At 34.0% G+C, this 23788-nt stretch overlaps 1 protein-coding gene across 2 annotated transcripts in view; it reads right to left on the minus strand.

The window, feature by feature from the left end:
• The window catches only part of ARPC4 (binding protein), a 170584-nt gene that overhangs the window by 19271 nt on the left and 127525 nt on the right, over positions 1-23788 (minus strand). Inside the window, exons 5-6 of one of the 2 annotated variants that reach the window (XM_089804918.1) lie at positions 7697-7771; positions 6781-6849 (exon numbers count right to left, since the gene is read on the minus strand). In XM_089804918.1, the coding sequence (XP_089661044.1) occupies positions 6781-6849; positions 7697-7771 (144 nt within the window). The remainder of the gene's footprint in view (positions 1-6780; positions 6850-7696; positions 7772-23788) is intronic. The other variant, XM_089804919.1, reaches the window with a different exon arrangement.

Here is a 23788-nt window from a genome sequence, read left to right on the forward strand (position 1 = left end):
GCCCTTGGCACGTTCATACTTTGCAACATTTGTATCAATAGATTGGCCAACTACTGCTGTCCCTATGCAAGATCATTGACTTTCTACTGTAGAACACAGGCTCACTACTAAGAGGGGGGTTGAATTAGTAGTGAATATACCTTATCATTAGTTTCAAAACTTAATCTAAATTTTCTTCAACTTAGTCAGTTTTATAGTTTAGTGCATTAGATTAGATTGATAAGAAAACATAACAAAATCAAGAGACATAAAACTCAATGCACAAAACTGTAACGTGGAAACCCAATGCGGGAGAAAACCACCGAGATAATGACTGCTAGGAGCTACTGTCCTAATCCAGTCTAACAAATCCTTCTGTCCAATAACAACTTTAAGGACTTCAACCCTAAGGAGCAACTACCCCTCTCTTCTTAAGAGCATAAACTCTTTCACAACATAAACATCAGCTATACAATCTGAACTATATTCAACACTCTTACATGAGCACCAACTCAACAACATTCAGGGCTTCAACACTTCAACTTGATAAGGTTTGATATAATGTAATGATTGTCAAATTCTAAACAAACATCAACATGCTTTCAATCTGTATTCAACTCTTGAAGATCAACACTTACATTCAAGCCCTTCTGCACATGTGGTAATGACAGTACTAAATCATATATGTTTTGAACAAACTGAAAAAACTCATCAGTAAAATCATGTACTGATACACAAAACACTTTGTATGTGTGCAGAGATATATTAAAGCAACACTGATTGTCCCTATAAATCAGATATAATATCTCTCATACATTCCACATTTATTTTATCACTATCTGCGTAGATATCTTGTTCCACTTTATTCTATCAGTAGAACTTATGATACAGTAGATATGAAATTAACTCTGGAACAGCAAATTCGATACCTGACATAATGATTTGAAATCAGAAATATTTTCTCAACATAATCTGCAGAAGACGGGTCAGATCAACTACTCGGCCTGGCATCATCCAGGTTGTTGTTATATCTTCTTTTACCTTGTCGACATATACTTCATATTTGCTGTTTCCTTTCCAAGATTATATCCATGTTTTGTATCTGTGCTTTTGCAGATATACTTTTTCATTACACATACTCATTCTTTCCAATAACTCATCAAACTTATATAGGCATAATGTTGAGCTGTTTTGGATTGTTCAGTTGCAAACTATTCTGTAACTTCTCCCAATGTGTCATTATTTAGAGCATTTAAATAAAACAAAAATTATGAACTAATGAAACGACACTTTAAGCAAGTGCCTCAACTTCCACCGTTTCAACGAATTAACAATCTTCGCTTTCTGTTTCACCTGACTTTGTTGTGCAGCATATAAAAGTTTGTCGTCGCATCTAAACAGCTGTAGAAAATGGCACAAAGATACCTCCTTGCTTACTTGTGTGTGTGTATGTGTTCTAGACTCTAGTAACATCCACCTGTAACTTTTGTATTTGTTTGATTTGCCTGAAAACAGATACGCATCCGATAAATTTGCTTTCCCTTTAATTAAATCACATTAGAATGTTTATTTTGCAAGATTGAACAATATGGTCGGAATGAAGTCTGCCTTTTATGCATTATCTGAATGTCTTTAGCGAAGGAGGAAATAATTTGTCTTTTTGTGAGTTTGGCAGAAATAATTTGTCTTTATCTGAGTTTGGCAGTATTCACTGCTGAAGACCTGCCGTGTTCAGTATAGTGCTCAAATCTTATCAGGCTGTTTGACTCACAAGAAGCTTACTCCACAGAGGACAGAATTTTATAATTCGTCTCTAACAACAAGCACCCTAGCAGGCACCATTCGATCTATTCAACACAAATTTGTCTTCAAACACAAGGATATAGGCAGCCACCATTCATCTGTACTAATGCAACCACCATTCAATCTGTACAAATATATTATTAGATGGACTTATTTGATCTAATACCTGTAATGTCATCTCTGTTAGAACCACCATACTCATCCTGGTCTTGACATCAATGACACATTAGTCTAACATGTGCTTCATGCTATTTCCTTCATTCCTCTTTGCTCTATCTACAAAGATTTCTTCTACCTATAAATCTACAAAAGGAAATCTTTCTTCTTGATTTTTCAGAAAATTATATTGCCATCTTCTAAGATTCCTCTTACAGTAACTCTTAGCTCTTTCACTACACTCGAAATGAATTGTGTATCTCCATTTGTCTGTGAAGTTCCCAACAAACTAGTAGGAAAAGCAGCTGTGATACAACTGTAAACTGTCAAGCTACATTTTCTGTCTTTCAACAAATGTTTGACAAAATCATAATATAATAGCAATGCATAAACCAATATTACATTCACTGTATATGAGCAATGTTAGTATGCTAATAGAAACCAAATTTAAATAGAGCTTCTACAAACTAAACAAAATTCATAAACTTCAAGATAGACTAAGATGAGCTCTCAATTGAGAATATGAGCCATTAATGGACTCTCTCAATAAGAAGCTCTCTTGTTGAGTAGCTTTATCTAAATGGATAGGATGTATGCTCAATATGCTTCCAAAGGCTTCAATGGATGATTGTGGATTTTTGGTGTGGATAGATGGCTTTAGTATGGATTTGGCTCTCAAAATAGCATTATAACTTTACTTCATGGATTGTGTTATTTTGCAAAGGGGAAGAATCCAATTTATAGGCAAGAGGCTTGAGGGTTTGAGGGCTAAGATGCAAGGATGGGAAAAAGCTTATGGAGGGCTCAGATTGCATGAGAGGAGAGCACATGGATTGTGCTTCCTTACAACCAATCAAGGAGTGACACATGTCACATGGTGAGAGGATGGAGGAAAGGGGAAGGATGAGTCAACAAAGGAGGCTCAAGGGATAAAATCTTCATAAAGACCCTCATAATGACTTGTAAGAGCAATAAAAGGGCTTGTAAGAGTCATTTATGACCTAGTGGACTTCATAAAGTTTTATGGTTGAAATATTTTGAGGGTGATGAGAGCAATTTCGACTTGAGCTTGATTAAGAAGGTTCTAAGCTTGCTTAGGCTTGTGCAAATGATTAGAGGATGGATTAGGATGGTTTAGGATTAGCTTAGGGATAGGAAAGTGGATGGCATTTAATTAGGGTGGGTGAAAGAGGAGATATTTGTTAACTTTGGCTTGGGTTAGTAAGTCTTAACGCATGTTTAGGGAATGTGACAAGGTTAGGAGGGGATTAGGATTAGGTTTAAAGACATCTTCTAGAAGAGTCTAGACTTTGGATGAAGATAAAGACTTTCTAGAATAGTCTAGAATTTCCTAGGATGAGGATGAAGACTTTCTAGAAGAGTCTAGAACTTCTTAGGATGAGGATAAATTAGATTTTTAAGAAATAAATAAAGTTTTATTTATTTCAAGGGTTTGGGTTGAGGAGATATTTCAGATAAGATCCAGCAATTAGGAGTTTCAAAATTTTCAAATATAAAGCATTAAATTACCAATTGAAAGTATCTGATATTACAAATATATAGAGCTAAAGAAAAATGCAAGTTCTAAAGAAAGAAAATGCTGATAAAACCTTTGATCTGCTCATATAGGTCATCAAGGTTAAAGCACATTGAAATCTTCAACCTTGTCAACAATATAGCCTCCTCCTATGACTGAATATGCTGTTGGAATCTTCAAATAATAGCAACAACCAACATATTTTAATCGCTAACCCCACATAGGGTTGTGTTTGGTATGTGGAGATCTAAACCCTTGAAAACTCAAAGCAGCTCCTTCTACTGAAACAGCACCTTATTCCCGATTCCCCGCCCCTTTTCTACAACCACATGCCCCTCTTAACAAATGATATGGCACTCTCTACAGAAAATAAGGCCTAGGCCTAGAAATTATATGCTCTGGCTTGATCAACTATGACAGTCCCAGGCAAATACTAAACACATCCCTCACTATTTGATAGTATTTATTTTTGAATATTTTCTAATGAACTTCAAGAACTTCACAATTGGCATTTGATCATATCTGACATATTAGTTCAATTAATCAACATTTACCTCCGTACCCTTGCAAGAGGTAGAATATCATTTTATTTGCTATGTGCATCCTTTCATTAAATACCTTCAATCTGCAACTCAATCAGATACTGAAGTAACAGCTCTATAAATGATATGTTGACTCTTCACTATAATCTCCACCAATTTTCTAACATTTGGCAGACCTATGAATCCTATAAGAACCCACTAACAGATTCGCTAGGAGGGATGTCTTCTAGGAAAAAATTTAAAATATTATATTTCATTTCCCTCAGAATGACTTTTAATATTTATTTTTAACTATATAGTTGGCACCCAAAAAACTCATTTTTTAATAATTTGTCGAATATTAGTAAAATAATGATGCGCATAAAATGGGTGCCTTGTGATAGCTTTAATTAATTAATTAATTATTGCCTTACCAAATCCCAATTAAAAGGTAATCAAAATAGGGTAAGGATCTACGCAAATTGATCATGCTTGTGAAAGGAGCATTACCAGCACTATAATTTTCAGTTCTTAATAGGATTTCTATAGTCTTTAGAAACATCTTACAAACAAAAGTGCAAGTTAAGATGTTGCTAGCATTGTTCACTAGAGCTAAGCACCTTTGTATTCCTGGTTATGTTACCCCAGAAATGGACCTTTGTGTCACTGGTCAACTTCACCAGATTTGTCATTTTTTGAACTGGAAGAACAAATCATGATAATGCTCATAGAGGTTGGCCATCTCCTCACAATGACTGTCATGAAAGGATTATCCATACATGAGGATAGCTTCCACGAGGTACTCGTTATCTCAATAGCCATTTCCAAGAATGGCAGCCAAGGAAGAAGAAAAAATCAAAAGATCATATAAAGACAAATGAAGATCTTACCAAATATAGTACACCCCGTCATTGGGATTGGGCACTGATTGATTAATCAATCCTCGGTAGTAGTTCTCCAACTGCAAGCCTAATGTTTTAGTGGTCTTTGGGGAGTGATTCCATTTTACCCATTTTCCCATCAAAGCCTGTATTATAATATTTTTCTAATCTGGTTATAATCCCAAGATTTAACACAAAACATAGAAGTTACAAGGGAGATGAAACAGCAAAGGTAGGTCATTTGAGGATCAGGTGTTTAGTGAGGGGGATTTCTAACAGCTTGGAGTCATCCTAGGGATGTCCCATTTTTTTACATGTCCCAGTTTTTTACGAGTATGGTGGAATAAAAAAGATTGGGAATGGGTATTGACTTCATTAATCAATCCTTTGTAGTAGTTCTCAAACTGCATGTGTAATTTTTTTATTGGTCTATGGGGTGTGATTCCATTTTACCCCTTTTCCCACCACAATTTGTATTAGATATTTTTTCTAATCTGGTTATAATGCCAAGATTTAACACAAAAAACAGAACATGCAAGGGAGATGAAACAACGAAGGTAGATCATTTGAGGATCAGATATTTAGTGAGGGGGATTTCTAACAAATTGGAGACATCCTAAAGATGTCCCATTTTTTCTTTGAGTATGGTGGAACAACAAAGAAAGATTTTGTATCTATTCCATTATACCAGCAGTAGGCTGAACGTCATGCTAGGCCAAAGGGAGCATCCTTTTGGTATTAGAAATCCAATCACAGGTACTAATTACCTAATGCTTTGAAAACATTATATTAATCACATAAATCAATGAAATTCCAAACTCCAGGAAGAAAAATGGAATCACACACAAACAATTAGACCTAATGACCTGCTTTTCATTCATTCTAAAAACATAAATAAACAAATCCACCATTGATATAACTCACAATTGCAATGAAAACAAATTAATCTTACATTCAATTTTCTAGTCCTTTGGAAAACTTGGTCTTTCACTCCTTCAAAAGACAATCTGAATCAAAATGCTTACATAATCTAATTTGCTCCTATCTTTATACTAGTTTAGCTAAAACTAAACTTTAATAATTCAATTATGAAAACATCATTATCACCACTAAGGACTCGATGGAAGATAAATCTGAATCGTTTGTGATTATATGCACTTTTATTAGACTTAATTAGCTAAATAACATAAACCCACTTTAATCCCAAAGGTGGAATACAAGATATACTACCTCGCACCACTTCAACTTTTAACCACACATTCACAATGAACATGTGCAGAAGTTCCTATCCAAGCTAAGAGCTCAACACATGATTCATTAGAAGGAATAATTTTCCAGTCTATAATAGTTGACAATAATTATACCACTCAAGTCTATCTCTAGGTTGCACTTGGACAGTGTTGTCTTCTCATAGACACCAAATTCTTTTGTCAACATGGAATCAATGTATTTTTACCTAGGTTTGCATGGGGATGGGGGTACTTCGGTGCTTAGGGTACCGGTACTGGTACGGCTATTTTCCAAAATAGGGGACGGGAGTACTTGAGTGTGTCAAATGTTTTTTTAAATATAATTTAATATTTATAGAAAATTGGAAAATATGTGTCATGACAATGGTTTTTCAAAACAAGAACAGTGATAAAGTTTGCAAATGTAATGTATTGTTTTCAGTTTCAGATTTGCAATATGTTTGTAAATAGTAGTAATATTATATGATAAGTGTTTAGATGCTTAACAGTGAAAGCAGACTTTAAACATGAACAAAAAGATCATAAATCATATGAGTTATAAGAATGACATATTGCAAATGATAAACTTCTGACTTATCAAGCTAATACACAAACAAGAAACCAAAACAAACATCAGAAATCTTAATCAAGGTCCTTAGCAATGATGCTCTCACCCGAGTACCCGGTACTTGGGTATGTGGGTATGCATGTGGGTGCACGTACCCATGCAACCTAGAGTTTAACTGAAATGAAAATAACAAAATGGTGATCAAAAACAGATTTAACAATTATTTCCTCTGTTGCTTTGCATAACTCCAAAGTATTACTTATAATTTATACTTGACCACATTCCTAATAGCAAGGAGCATAAAATGATGTAGCATTACATTGATATTAACTCATAAACATTGTCAACTAGGAGCCTACTTGATGAAAGAAACTTACAAAGCGATTGAATTCAAATCTTAAAGAAAATGATTAGGTTAGGTTGAACTGTGAACTTGTAGGTGAATTTAGCAGAAAAGCTACTCCTTAATCAGTGAATCCAAGTCAATGGTCGCAATAAGATGAATTTCCCAAATCAAAGATGTATTCAAAAACATTGTTAATTTTCCATGGGTTGTAAAACACAAGAGTTTTGTGTGCATTTGAGCAAGGCAATGAGACACTACTTAAACAATGAACAGAATTCTCAGGAGTTATGGGAGATTCTGCAGTCTTCCAATCCACTTAACCTCAGTAAATGAATGCAGGCATAACTTGATTGTTCTTTCTCTTCAAACGTTTTCTTTTTATTTTGTCTGCGCACACACTAAATACGAGTTTGCAGTTTGTAATCATATCAACCATTAGGAATACTAATCAATATAAGAAATTACATGATTTATGGGCAAAAACAAGTAGCTCATTTCTCATAAGATTATAATCTTTATCTATTCTCTCTATCAAAACCTTCTTAAAATTTCAAATTATCAACTTGGTCAGCCATTACTCCATTGCCTTTTCATTTGTGTAAATAGAATTCTATTAATAAAAAAATTGATAAAGCTCAAATAACATAAACAGACCAAATATATTGAGAAAATTCACCTTAATACTAATTCGAAGGGAATTGATGGATGTTTCTATTAAACACTTCTCTGCCTCATTTCGACATATAAGAACCTGCCCAAGTAGATGATAGAAAGTAAGAAAAGGAAATAAGAAAGCCTAAAACCAGTTCCAACACATGATTAAACAAGTTAATGATATTATAAAGTGACCCTCTCTTTTTCCAGAATAGGAAAGCATCAAATTTTTGGATCTTTTCTGCTGGAAATTTTGCATTTCAAAATATCTAGGCATATTGTAATCGTGCAAGGTAAGCAGCATTGGTGAAGTATCTAATACTTATGAACAAAATCAGAAGACTCATTGTGAAAAATTTATTAGCTATACAAATAAAAAATGCAATCCACCTCCCAGTGTATGAAGTTATGACCAACCTGAGCCAACATGCCAACTCGATCTTTCTATGACCATGCAAAGGCATCTCTATACTCCTTGAAAATTCGCATCACATTTTAAGAGTTAGTAAACTGTTGCCCACTTTCCTAGACCCCCAACTCAATAAACCAGATTCTAGCACAATAGGACTGCCATGCAGTGCATATGTTCACCAAACTTAAGGAATGCATTTTTAATTTTTTAGGCATAATAATGATATATAATCTAGATGCATATTCATAAAGAAAAATTGGCACTGATGTGAAGCTTGAAGAACTAATTACTCAACAGTTCTTGATCAAGAATATCACAGAATTCTTCTAGAGAAAAATCAGAGTGAATAGAGTCTATCATTTTACAGTATACATGTATTCCAAGGACAGAACACAATTTAACTGCGGAAGTTTTAGCATGTATGTATGTATGTGTGTGTGTGTATATATATATATATATATATATATATATATATATATAGTTACCCAGTTCTCCCCTTGGCCCTTCGAACTAGGCGAATTTTGAACCGATTCTTGATCCTGGTCTTCGTTCCCTTTTGGGTTCCACTTGGGTTCAAACCCAAGCAGGTTAGTTCCTCCAGGTCGATCCTAGGTCTAACAATGGCAGACCTAGGTAGACCAAGTGCGAATCAGGTAAAGTTCCATTGGGGACATTCTATAATTTAGTGCAGAAAACAATTATAACAAAATTTGAATAAAGATTTTTAACATTAAAAAACAAAATTTGCTAAAGTTCAAATATTTATTACATCAAATTAAACTAGCCCTCAAGATTTCGTCCAGTGAAATTTTTGTTTCCAATTGCTAATAATGACCCCTGTCTAAATAATTGGAAGCTCTGTATAGTGATAAATCATATTTGAAACATTAAATAACATCTTCCATAGCTGAAGGGAGTTGCAAGCTACTTATATAACATTTTTCAAGTAGGATGTTAAATTACAAACAAACAAGTTCTTGTACAATTTGGACAACTTGGAAAGCAGTAATGTTATTAGTGCAATTGATCTCAATAACATTGACAATGTTTGTGATCCAACTAATGCCTTTAATGAAGAAGAAGAAGATTTAGATAATCCATTAGATGATTGAAACTTAGCATAAAGTTCTAATTGTTGAAAGTCTAAACAATCATACTTGAACTGAATTTTATTTTAATAGTTTGGTGTTGATAATAGATATGATGCTAAGATTACAAGTTTATAGTGTTTTTGTTGTTTTTATGATACTCTGTAGCATTCTAATCTTAATTTATATATAATTTTTACCTTTTTTTGTACTAACGAGCCCACACCCCATTTCAAGATTTTGTTATACCAGCAAACCGGCTCTCTCTCTCTCTCTCTCTCTCTCTCATATATATATATATATATATATATATATATATATATATATATATATATATATATATATATATATATATATATATATATATATATATATATATCATATCTTAACCATATCTGAGAAAAAAGTGTTGCTAGAAGCTAGAAGTAGACACCCTTTTGATCGTTGGATGAGCTATTGAGTGCTTTGCAACTTGGAAAGGTGGGTTTTTCTATTATAATTTGATTTAAAAGATTTAGTTATATCGAATTAAAAAGGTATCATAAAGGTGCACTACCAGTGGAATCTGACACCTTAAATATTACATTTTATTTAGAGGTCATATACACATGCATGTGTGTGTGTATACATGTGTGTGTGTGTGTGCATGCATGCCTATATATACATAAATATACATATACCTATAGGCTATATAGTGATATACACATGCATACATAACTATAGAGAGAGAGACAGAGAGAGAGAGAGAGAGAGAGAGAGAGAGATTAGCCATCAAGAAATTTTAATGTAAAGATTTCACACTTGGTTAGTCAAGCTTTAGCTGATCCTTATTGAAAAGGATTTGTGGGACATTATGAATGGGACTACATCAAAGCCGTCTAATGCTCACAAGATCTCAAACTGGATGACCAAAGATTGGAGGGTGATGACCAGTCTTCGATTTTTAGATGCATACATAAACCATATTGATTTGCCATGAACCTCAAAGCAAGTATACAATGATCTCAGGTTTTTGTTCGAGTCACAACGATCAAGTGTAGAGATGGCCTTGAAATAAAAGCTAATTGAGCAAACAATATTATTCAAAACATGAACGCGCTTTGTTCCTTGATCAATCAACTAACTGGGATAAAAACCAAGTTAGATGATGATGATGCAAAAGATATTTTAATATTTGTTGATATTGAACAATAGAGATGTCACCCTAGAAGCTATAATATTTACCCGATTGGGGAAGGGCCTAAGTAAAATGCCTCAACTATAGACAGAATTGCAATGTTTATCAAAAGCAAGGTAAACCATTCCTCCAAATCCAATTCGTCTACTTCAAAGAGATATCAGTTATCAAAGAATACTATATGCTACTAGTATAAGAAAAAGGAGCATATCATTACAAATTGTATTCAACATCCAGGGTTACCCTCAACAGCAAGATTGAATGAATGAATAAAGAATTTTAATAACGTCCACGAGGCCAAAGCAGCCTATGGGACCCAGCTGCTAACAACTAGCCTAATCCAGCTGTAATCCTTTGACTAATTCTTCTCTTCTTTGGTGTATTTTGATGATCAGGTTTGCGGTCTTATTTAGCTGCTTTTCTTCAAAGAAGTGGCCCATACTGCTGTTTTCTAACATCTCTGAATACCCGGATCTGATGTCACTGTACGCCAAGCAGTCCATGACAAAGTGATGTTCTGTCTCGATTGCCCCCGTGTCACAAAATAGGCAAGTCCTATCCTCCCATTCCTCTTTTGGTACTTTCCAGCTATACACAAATGGTATTGGTTGCTCACGACAATGAAGGATGGATTTAAATCCACTAGTTAAGACCCTTCACAGAGAACAATGAGGATGATTAAATTTATTAAACAAAATTATGAATTTGTATATATGATTGGATGTGTGTCCCCAATCCCAATTGTTTTTTTTGTGATTTGATGGGTTTGTCTCCAATTATAGTTGGAAATTGTAATTGGATGTGTTTGTCCTTGGACATAATTGTTAACAAAAGTATGTGTCCCTATTCATCACTGATGAAGAACATATGTGTTTGTCCATGTCCTTTGAAATACCATGGGCAGATCAAGATGTGTTTGTCCATATCCTTTGAATACCATGGGTAGATCCAGATATATATGTCCATATACGCTGTGTTTTTTATGAACTGTTGAACATTTTCATCAAGAGTTGTCCATCTACCTATTCCCTGTTTGGAGAATGATGTAATTAGGGTGGTGTTAGGAATATCACAGTATTAGTTATTTGTCCAAATCTACTCAGCAGTCCCTTTTGAAAGGGTTTTTAGTATGAATATTATATGAATATCATGTGTATTAATATAATCTTGTAATATTTGTTGTATGAGTGTTTGTATGGATAGTATTTTTGGAAAATTGTCATTGATGCCATCTACAGATCAGATACCATTAGTGTGCTCTGACTTCAGCTTTGATTAGAAATGAATATCCATGCAGATTTATTATTATGAGCAACCAACTTGTTCAAGAGATGCAGTTCAATTATAATTGAACCGCAATACATTAAGACAATAACATGATGTGAAGATTGAACAAAAATACATTAAGACAATAATATGATCTTAACAGCCAATTTGAATGATAAGTAACCATTAATTTTGAAGCAATACAATTTGTTTCCTTAATAGAATGAAACATAATTCAAAGGATGCAATGTGATAGTGGTGGCAATCAATAGTGTTAATGTTATAATTCTGTCAGATAAATTATATTATGTATATGAGATATATAAATAATAAATGACAAATATTATATATCAAATAATTAACTTATCAAATAATTAACTTATATTAAGAGTACTATATATATATATATATATATATATATATATATATATATATATCTTGTTATATAATCATTATAATGAATTGAGCGTATATTACTTCTGTTATAACTATAACTAATGTAAGTTAATATATTAAAGAGACATGTCTCTTCAAGAGACATGTCTCTTCAAGAGACATGCCTTTTTATATCACATATATATTCATTCGTATCGTAACTTGGAAAACACATAAAATACCCACAAGTGCTAATACAAGTTACAGCAATGAAAATTGATCTTACTTTAACATGGTACCAAAGCACCAACAAACCCTTGGGAGAATCATTTTTAGCATGACTTTTCATATTTGAAAGATACATTTGCGTTTTTCTGGTTATCATTGTACAGAAGGGCTCAAAAGATAAATTAATGTTTCTGGATTTTCATAAACTCATAGGTGCCAACAGTGAGAGTGGAGATAGAGTGTGATTCACAAAATATGAGCATGCAAAGTTGCTCTCAATGAATTGAAGTAGAAATAGTTATAATAAGAAAAGCAACAATATAGATTAAGATCAACACATTGTGCACCATATTTCTTGGTTTATGTATATCGACATACTAAACTAATTTGTGATGTCTATTGCAGCTTTGCTTCCTTCTCTCACGACAACTAGAACTTTCACATCTTCGGGGAGCCATGGAACCTCTCCCCCTAGTCCTCACCTTGCTGGCAGAGACTATTTGTTCAAGGACACTGACGAAGGTGGTATCGACTTTGGTGATTATGGTAAGGGGATCACACTTTCTGTGTCTCCCTGGTCAATTTTTCCCAAGGCTTATGTGCTTATGTGACTACCATCAATCCATCTCCCCATTATGTTTTAAGGTGGGAAGAGTGTCCAACATGTGGCATATTCCCTTAAATTTGGGCTTATGGATGGGGGTGTTACAACCAAGGTTTCTCCTACTATGACAGTTGGAGTGAAACACCAAGTGTTGTCTTTGTTGGTCATGGAGTATCCGAGTCTGATGTGGGTTCTTTGGAAGGTGTCTTCTCCATGCATATCCAGTCTTCTCTTGTGATTGCACATGCTTTTGATCCAACGGTGGCTCTTGCATCCTTTGCTCACGAGAAAATAGTGGTGGTTCTTGCATTCCTTCTTCTCGGGTGAATTAAGTGTAGTGCAGTGAGACAATAACAATAACCAAAATAAGTTTTAATAAAGCGCAGTGTTTGCTGCTTGGGATTCTATCACTTCCTTCAAGGGAGAACACCATGAATATGGTTTGGCCAGAGACGTTAATTGGAAGAGTACAAGTTTTATGTTGGAGCTCAATGTTATTACCAACAATACACATTAGTTTAAAATGCCAACCATATGTAAGTAACTGTCCATATGAAGATTAGAGGGATCATAGATCACTAATGATAAGGTGATCTAAATAAAGAGGATATTATGCTAAGAACTCGTAAATGTAAAATAATACCCATATCAACACATGATCACCCAACTTATGTCACAAGACAACAGATGACTATATAATTATATAATCCTTTTCTGGCACTGCTCAAGGATGGTTAAGGATATATTTTGATTTATATCAGGACTACATTAATTATATCATGAGTCAGAGCATTCTATTTAGCCGCCAAATTCTATTACAATGTAGCAATCAACTTGAATGCATCCAAAGACTTTCAAAAATTCTTGTTCATTTAGAAATGATATGGAGAGCTTGGAAAAGTGATAAAATGGACCAAATTCATGCCATCCTCAGTATTCTGAATGTGCATGGAGAATTTATATTAAAGAGAAGATGGGTGATAAAAACAAAATAGGGAAAAACGATAGAAAATCTATCAAGGCGTGATATTGCTAATATAGTAACTTTGACATCAAAAGAAGACTGGAAACATGTTGATAACCCTGTCACGTGGATGACTTGGTATACACTGTGAAAGCTTCACGTGCATGACTTTCTATACATCATGAAAGTTTCATGTTTACAAATGTTGACAAATCCATGTATACTATTTTATTCAGTAAAGGATGTTAAAACAATAGTTTATTAGGCTACTATCTTACAAATATTTCTTATCTTTCTTATCAGTAAGGATAATATGCAAAGTTAGAGTTGGTTTATAGGTAGATGATATTGTGTACAACAATAATTTTGAGTCAGATATTTTTATACACGTGTACAGCCCCACAAACTAAAAATATGTGTTCCTTGTTCAAATGAATGGATGTGTGAGTGAGCACATTTAAAACATCTAGAAGTGAATGCAATCAATATGAAAATGATTGTGGAAAATGAAAAACTCATTTCTGAGACTGTCAGAATCTCTAATTCAGAAAGTAATATGTGCAAAATTACTTTGAAAAGGTGAAGCAGTACAGGTTCATCAAATTGATGTTTGGAACGGATAGAGCATATTGTGATTCCTGACATTATTGCAAGTTTCAGATTGTAATAAGCTTATAGAGTTTAGAAAAGTAAATCAGAACAGAGATAAGTCAAATTAAGTAATGTCTGTTGTGAATTAGAAGTTATCAAAACTTAATCTGAAGTCAGCAATCCACAACTACGCAACATAAGGGGACATCTACTGAAAAATCCGATGAGATATATGTGTGATGAGAGTGGCTTGTAGAAATTGAGTAACATATTCATGGGCAAAGGGTCAAATTGTCACAGATAATTCAATTGTGTTCATGCCTGGAAGCATAATGAATCTTATCATTATTAATAGTCATGTTTCAGTTAATAACACTTTCAAATGAGTCCATAACACAAGGGTAGCTCTACAACCTAAATATGGGAGCAATCAAACTAGGTGATATCCATACAGTCTGAAACCACCTAATAAGTCTATACAAAGAAAACATCAAGTTGGCTTTACAGTGATTTTTCACTTAACAAGATTGTCTAAGGCTTCAAGATCAGAACTTGGAGGTTATTCAACCAATTTAACAGGAAATTCTCATTTCCAGAATAGTTTATGTTCACGGTGGTAATTCTGAGAGCATAGAGATGCTCTTTCCTACCATGTCTCGACTTGGACATAATATTCGTTGTGTTTCTACATGAATTCAATTGAGGATCAATTTCTCAACATCATAAAAGGTTTGGATTTGAGCAAGGAGTTGAAATATTTTATCTGTTACCCTAGAGGTTGGAACATTATATATGACATTTGGATAATTATATCCTTATTGTTCATATTGGTCAATCCTCTACATATATTTGGAGGTTCATTAATTTGGAAGACCTTTTAAATTTTTGACTGGGAATTTTACATTATGGGGGGAATAATAATCAATGTTCTATTCCCATTTTTTGACAAATGCTTACATCGAGACATTTTCTGATTTGTTGCATATGGGCCTTCATTGGAGCAACTCATATCAAGGATGTGCAGATAAGTATTCATTATCTTTGAGTTTTACATTTTTCTTATTTGTATTCCTATACATACCATAAAGAGCTATTTTCCTTGATCTTTTCCTTTTCTATCTCGAGATGTTCTTGCAAGAAAAGGTACTTGAACATGCTACAAAATATTGTGCAGAACTCAATCTTATGACTTTAGTCAATCTTATGCTTCAAGCAAACTTTTGATGAGCTTGATTGAATTGATTCAAAGGGAGTCTAACACCACATCAAAGACAACCTTCTATGAGGAGGTCAAAAGGTTGATATTAGTTTCAGAGGGAGTCTTACATTTCATCAGAAGCAACCTTGGATAAAAGACGTCAACAGATTGAGATGGAGAAGTCCGAGGTGAAATCCCTCGTAATAAATTCTTCTCTAATGAGGGATAAGTTTGAGGTGAAAACCTTATTCTCTAATATGATCCATGGTGGATGTTATGACAACACCACATGATAGCATCAATGGTGACTTCATGTGAACTTTTGATGTCATGTGTGTATGGGCCTTCCCCCTGTGTACATCATGAGGAAGTGACGACTTTCAAATGATTATCACTTGTATTTGGAGAAGTTATTGAAAGGTGACGACCTTACAATAACTTGTATCATGATATACATTTTGTGTAAATGTTGAAATAAATCATGAAAGGCTTTATCTTATAAATCAAGAACTAGGTGTTACGTGTCATTAATTTGACTATCTACAAGTTGTTTGTATAGATATATTTTAGGTACTTGGTGAATATCTTGCCTTGATATTCTGATAGGTCATTACCGCATTGAGTACTTGGTGAATATCATTTAGTTGATATTTTGATAGGCCATTACTCAGAGTACTTGGTGAATATCATTTGATTGATGTTCAGGTTGGCCAATGCTCATGTTACCTAATATGATACCAAATAGTAATTGGTGAATATCATGTGTTGATGTTCTGAGAGGCCAATACTTATATGATATCATATACTAGAAATCTTCTGATAAAAGATTTCCTATATGTATTATTTTTGAAATATTACCTATGGTGTAATATCTATGTGTTTTATCCTTCTTCATTAAGAGAGAGTGTTAATGTTATAATTCTGTCGGATAAATTATATTATGTATATGAGATATATAAATAATATATGACAAATATTATATATGAAATAATTAACTTATATTAAGAGTAATATATATATATATATATATATATATATATATATATATATATATATATATATAATCATTATAATATATTGAGGGTATATTACTTGTGTTATAACTATAACTAATGTAAGTTAATATATTAAAGAGACATGTCTCTTCAAGAGACATGCCTCTTTATATCACATATATATTCATTCGTATAGTAACTTGGAAAACACATAAAATACCCACAAATATTACAAGTTACAGCAATGAAAATTGATCTTACTTTAACAAATTGAGATATAATTCAGATTCATATACTACATAGTTGAATGAGAATCCTGATAACAACATTACAATTTGACTTGCTGAGGAAAATATCTTTGACTTATCAATTGATGATCTTAAGGGGCTTTATAACGAATTTTTCATAAGGCACAACACTTGCTGAAGGTTTTGCCAATGGGTTGCACACTAAGTACCTTGCAAGAAACTCCATGATCGAGCACACTTGAGCTAGAGCAGTAGTAGGATGGGTGACCACCCAAGAAGTCCCAGTGCTTCACCTCTACAAGCATCACCTAGTTGCAATGAGTGCTAAGTGTTCCATTCAGTCTCATGCGATATGCATTCTTGTGAACCACTGCTATGAAGCATAATTCAATGATTTTGACTCAAAAACTACATAGTTGAATTCTAATAGCAATATCACAATTCGACTAGTTGTGGAAAATATCTCCTAATTATCAATAGATGAGCTTAAGGGGCTTTACAATGAATGTCCATAATGCACAACACTTACTGAAGGTTTAACAAATGGGGTTGCAAGATAAGTATGCTTAAACTTGGAGGAAATTAAAATTGCTTGAGCTGGAGTAGTACTAGGATGGGTTAGCTCCCAAAAAGTCTTGGTGTTTCACCTCTGTAATCATCACCTAGATACAATGAGTGCTCACTGTTTATTTCATTCTCATGAGAGAAGTTCTTGTGAACCGCTACTCATGAAGCATGATTCAATGAGTTTGACTCAAAAAACTATATACTTGAATCCTAATAGCCATATCATGATTCGTCTTGTTGTGGAAAACATCTCCTACTTATCAATTGATGAGCTTAAGGGACTTTAAAATGAAAGGTTCATTAGGCACAATACTTGTTAAAGGTTTTGAAATGAGGTTGCAAGCAAAGTGGCTTAACCTTGGAGGAAACTCCATGATTAAGCATGCTTGAGCTAGAGCAGTACTAGGATGGGTTATCTCGAAGGAAGTCTTGGTGCTTCACCTTTGTGAGCATCACCTAGATGCAACGAGTGCTAAGTATTCCATTCATTCTCATGAGAGATAGGATCTTGTGAACCACTACTCATGAAGCATCGGTCAATAAGTTTGACTAAAAAACTACACAATTGAATCCTCATAGCAATATCACAATAGTAAGGTGATGTTTCTTGTTTAATATGCAAACAAACTTGTAAACAAATTACTAAGTACGATTTATGGCAAATTGTGAAGAAATTTAAGTATAAGTTTCTAGCTTAATTCATCCTATATTATGGTGTGATTTGCTAAGAAATAAGAAGTGGGTTACCAAGGAATTTTGTTACCAGGTTCATTCCTTAAACCCCTCAAATCCTGATTTGGTTCAAATTGGGTACAGATCCTCATACGATTTGCATACAATTTAGAATAGGTCCTTCAATCTCCTTGTGAGTACATACAAGATAAAGCTTGAAAAGTTTCTGATGAATTTCACAACATATTCCTACCAACCCTAATAAATTTGTGATAAATTTTACCATGAATTTCACAACATATTCCTACCAACCCTAATTATTTGTGATAAATTTTACCATGACTAATTTGTGATACTTTCATTGTATTTTTGCTACTATGACTTAAATTGTGATAAATTTCAATGTGTTCTTACTACCACAATGAATTGGAATTTATTGCAATTATATAATAAAATCGAAATTGTTTAAATTTTAAGATATGTAAATATTATAATAAAGTTGATACGGTTATATATATTTATAACAATAGTATAATAAATATCACAAACCATTATTTTATAATTTTATAATGTTTTTTATTAGCTAAGTAGTGATTTTGCAGGGGCCCTAATCCCTTTCACAAAGAAAGATGATGAATTCAGTCTAGCAAAATGAAAAATAACAACATAGAACAGAAATTACACAGTAAAGCAAGGCAAAACAAAATTCCACAGGCAACTAACCAACAACCAACCAAATTGATGACAACATTAAAGACCTAGTTGTAAAAGACCAAAGGTTGAAGCCAATAAACCTAACAATATAGAAAATCACATACAAAGGGGTTTAATAGGTTCTCTTAACCTAAACAATGGTTCCCATAACCTTCACTTCTTGTAAATTACTACCTGGAATAAGTCGAACATCCCAAGAGCACACAACGTGATGAGAAATAGAAGGAACAAGAGGTTTTAACAAGGCTTTTGTAACCTTCACTTCTAGTAACTTACTAACTAGAACCTCCCAAGATCCTAGAGCATGGTGAGGAATGAAAGGAACAATGGGTTTTAACAAGGCTCCCATTGCCTTCACTTCCAATAACTTACAATATGGAATAAGCTGAACCAAAACGGCTCCCAAAACTATCCTACAAAAGTCAAAAAAGGCTCCCCAACAAAAAGAGTTCACCTCTTCTACAAAGCCCTCTCCACCTCAATAAAAGAGGTACCCACCTCAATAGGAACAATAGAGGAAGAAACCACTAGAAAGAAGAGCCACACTCAATCCAATCTCGCAGCCAATGACAATATAAGTCCACATAAAGAAACTTTCAACCTCTACCATGAGACAAGTCTCCACCTCCATAGGGATGTTGCCGCCTCAATAAGAATTGTCAAAAAGGAAGAAATGAACAGCATGAGCCAAACCCAATCCTTAGCCACATGAATATTCCCCAACTCAATAGGAGAGAACTCCACCTCCGAGAGAAACACAAGCCCACTTGAGAAAAAAGAGAACCGGAAAACACCAGGCTCCAACAAAGGCAAGCATAGCCTTAGCACAACCAAGACACTAATCCAAAGATCTGTTATGGAAAGCATAGGAGAAGCATAAACAAAACTACAATAGGAAACAAAGTACCACCAACCAACAAATAGGTTCAATGAAACCACTGCTACCACCAAAAGCCCAAACAAAGTTGTGGTGCGGGACTATTGTAAATAGAAAAATACCCAAATGTGTTGTCGAAGCAACAACATTGGAATAAATTCCCACAAAAAGCATCAGCAAACAACCCCTCGACAACAAGAAAGAAGAGAAAGAGGAAAGTCCTTAAAGCAAGATACCCTCCCTACTTACCACACCAATAACCATCACACCACCAACCAAAATGTCAACGATACAGATCAAAGCCCCTTCCCTCACAAACCATCTCAGAAACCATTAAAAAAAGAGGGCAAATGCAAAAAAGGTTGCACAACTAAGCACTGAAAGGAAAAAGTACCACCATAACAAATCGCAGCCACAAAAAAAACTCCATCTAGAAGCGGCAATCGCACGCAAAGAAACAACAAAGAAGACAAACTCTCCTCTTCTAGCAGCAAGAACAAACAAAGAACCAAGAACAGTCGCTCCCAAGCCTTATGGCATAAACACCAAACCTATCGAATGGGAACTGGCGTATGAGAGTACAAAGTATAGAGAAGCTGCATGTGTATCCTACTGACCAAACAAAAAAATAAAAAGGTGGAAGAAACGAAGCATGCGTCATTAGAAATGGGCCTTGCCAAGGATGCCAACAACACCTAGTCGTCAAATCTGGGAACAGCCATATAGTCCTCAACCAAAACAGCACCACGCTCACTCAAAAACAACAATAGACAAAAGAGTTGCCAACAAGGCATAATCAAAGGTAAAACAGCGGGAAGGATGTTCCCCAACTGTTGAAATGATAACTTCAGTCAGATAATTATGAATGATAATTGTCAATACTATGATATAAATACACACACATATTTTGTATATTGATATATAGATGCATACATATTTAAATGCTTGAAATAATATCATTGTATTGATCTTAGCTTTGAAACTAATTATCATTCAAAAATCAGATCGAAATTTCATATATTAGTTCCAAGTATAATATCAATCTGCATATTTGTTAGACATTTAACATTGCAGATTATCATTGATCATGTTCCAAATATAATTCCGATCAAGATATGATCAATAGTGCTGAGATTCTCATCAGATTGAGTCTGATATCATTGCTTATACAAATTGTTGATTATGGTATCGACCATAAACATTTGTCTTTGCAAATTATTGTGTAAACCTCCGATAATTATCAGGCTTTTTTTAAAGTAATGAACTGGCACTATTTAGGAGACATGACAATGAATGGGCATGTCTCCACTTTGAGAAGACATGTCTATTCATTAGCAGGTCCCCTCTATTTTGAATTTACTCATATATATCAGATCCGATTGGACCTAGAGGAACACTGAAATCAATTAGTGAAAGCCTCTTGGAGTACGATCATTCTATGATAATTACATTCTGATTGGTAAAAGCAATAACCAGAACTCATTTATATTGTTTCAGCATCAGTTCTATATTTGAAAATTATTATTCTCATTCTGATTATAACCTGCAAAAGAGAGAAACATCAGTCAACAAGCATATTATTCAAGAGTCAAGAAATTGAAAAGATATACACAGTCTAAATCTGCAATAAATCTAATCACTTTAACATGGTATCAAAGCCTTGCTAAGGAATATCCAATTAGATTTGAGAATTCAGATTACTCAATATATAAATTGTCTCTTGAAAGAATAATTACATTCCACTCTTCATAATGTCTAGTGTAATGAGATTTGAGGATTGTCTTGATGGAGCGACCATCTTCATATCATGGAAGCTTATAGTTATGATGATATTGAGAGAAACTATATTCATTTGTGAAAGGAAACACATCTGAGCTAAATGTAAAGTTTCTGCAAATTCTGTACTAAATAATTCAGACTTATATAGTATCCTTGGTTGCCGAAAATGAACTTCTTAATAATCTGAAGTATGGAGGAGTTGTCAACTTTTATTTTGAACTGAAAGTTATGTATCTCTGCAATGAATTCGACTGGGTATTATTGCTTGAGGGAGCAGACTTGTTATACTTGCGTGCCCTCAAACTACAATAATACCCTCCTTTAATATCATCACTAAAGGGCATGTCCCTCAAAGGGACATGACCCTCCCTAAGTCGGCTCAAACACCTCTCCCAAAAATCGGCGACTAGCAAAGATGTTTAATACAAACAATAACCAACACAATGTGTTCAGTTGGTACTTAATATTAATCTATCTCAGAAATCACCGCCCATCACAAGAGGTGTAACTTATATATCTAATGCCTTTAAATGATATTAGAGAGGAGGAAGACTAGGTGCAATCTACACTCTCAGACCAGTAGATTATCACAGTTATAAACTTAACACTCCCTCTTAACTTGATGATCATACTGAGAGATAACATATCTAGCATCATCAATTACAATAAATAAGCATAGATTGATACTCTATATCTGTCTGAATCTTCTTGAGAAAATAGCATCACAAGATACTGAATCATATAACCATCTTGTGATATGACTCATCACGTATACTACTGATGTTAGTATTGCACATAATGCAATACACACAGGATAAAATCCGAAGAATGATTAAAATCTTCCTTTATCCAGGTTGTGATTCATAGGAACTGGTAATCCTATATCACAACTTGACCTTGAATTAAGATCTACCAAAAAACAGGATAAAGACTGAAGAATGAATTCTTCCTTTATCCAAGTTGTGATAAATAGGCATAGAAATGCTTATTTCACAAATGATCTTGAACTCACCTAGATCTAACAGTAGTTCTCTACTGTTCAATACATTATCTGAGGGATCGTCATCTCTCATAATGTTTTTTATACAAGTATTCATTATCTCAAAGATCGTCACCTCTTAAATAATGAATACAGATGGTGGAGCCCATAACAGTCAATAGCCTAACAAATAAAATTATTTTATTAATAATTTAAAGAATACAAATGGATTACAATTCAACCATACCAAGTCTTCTCCTGAAGTGGTCTATCTTCACTCTAGATAGAGGTTTGGTGAGTATGTCTATTGTCTGATCTACAGTGCAAATGTACTCTAATTTTGCAGTATTCCTGTCTACCATATCTCTTACATAATGGTAAGGAATTTCAATATGCTTGGACCTGTCATGAAAAACTGGATTCACCGAAAGCTTGATGGAACTCTAATTATCACAATGAATAATTGTAGGATTCATGGCTTGCCCAAATAATCCCACAAGTAACTTCCTTAGCCAAATTGCTTCTCGAGAGGCCATTGCTGCTGCAATGTATTTGGCTTTTGTGCAGCTTTGAGCTACTGAAGACTGCTTTCTACATATCCAAGATATCGTTGCTGATCCTAAATTGAAATAGCATCTTAAAGTACTTATCCTATCTTTAACACTTCCACCCCAATCTGAATCGGTGAATCCATGCAAATCTAAATCAACTTTCTCATATTTGAGCCCAAAATTAAGAGTGTCATGTACGTATCTCATAATGTGTTTAACTGCAACTAGGTGAATCTCCTTTGGCTCACACATAAATTGGCTTAAGGCATTAACAGCATAACAAATATTAGGTCTTGTATCTACTAAGTACCTAAGGGACCCAAACATCTGTTTGTAGATAGTAGAATCTATGGAAGGTGATTCTTTTGTTGCTTCTTTAAGTTTATGTAGATTAGTCTCCATTAGAGAAGACATAGACTTGCAATTCCACATTCCAAATCTCTTCAAAATGTCTGATGTATACTTCCCTTGATTTAGTATGATACTGTCAGAATTCAGTCATACTTCCAGTCCTAAGAAGTAATGAAGGAGTCCCAAGTCTTTCATCTCGAATTCTCTAATTAGATTTTGCTTGCATTGATCTATGAGATGATCATCACCTGTTATTAATAAATCATCAACATACAGTATCAAAATTACCATATCATCTTTATCTCCATCTTTATCTTGTTTATAATATAAATTTGGATCAGCTTCATTTTTGGAGAATCCTAAGCAGGTAAGATACTTATCAATTCTTTCATACCAAGCCCTTGGAGCCTGCTTAAGCCCATAGAGAGCTTTCTTGAGCCTACAAACAAAAACATTAGGATCATGAGTTTCAAATCCT

The sequence above is a fragment of the Cupressus sempervirens genome, chromosome 10 (genome assembly GCF_028749045.1).
Source record: "Cupressus sempervirens isolate cs-2001-9-10 chromosome 10, ASM2874904v1, whole genome shotgun sequence".
Lineage (NCBI taxonomy): Eukaryota > Viridiplantae > Streptophyta > Pinopsida > Cupressales > Cupressaceae > Cupressus > Cupressus sempervirens.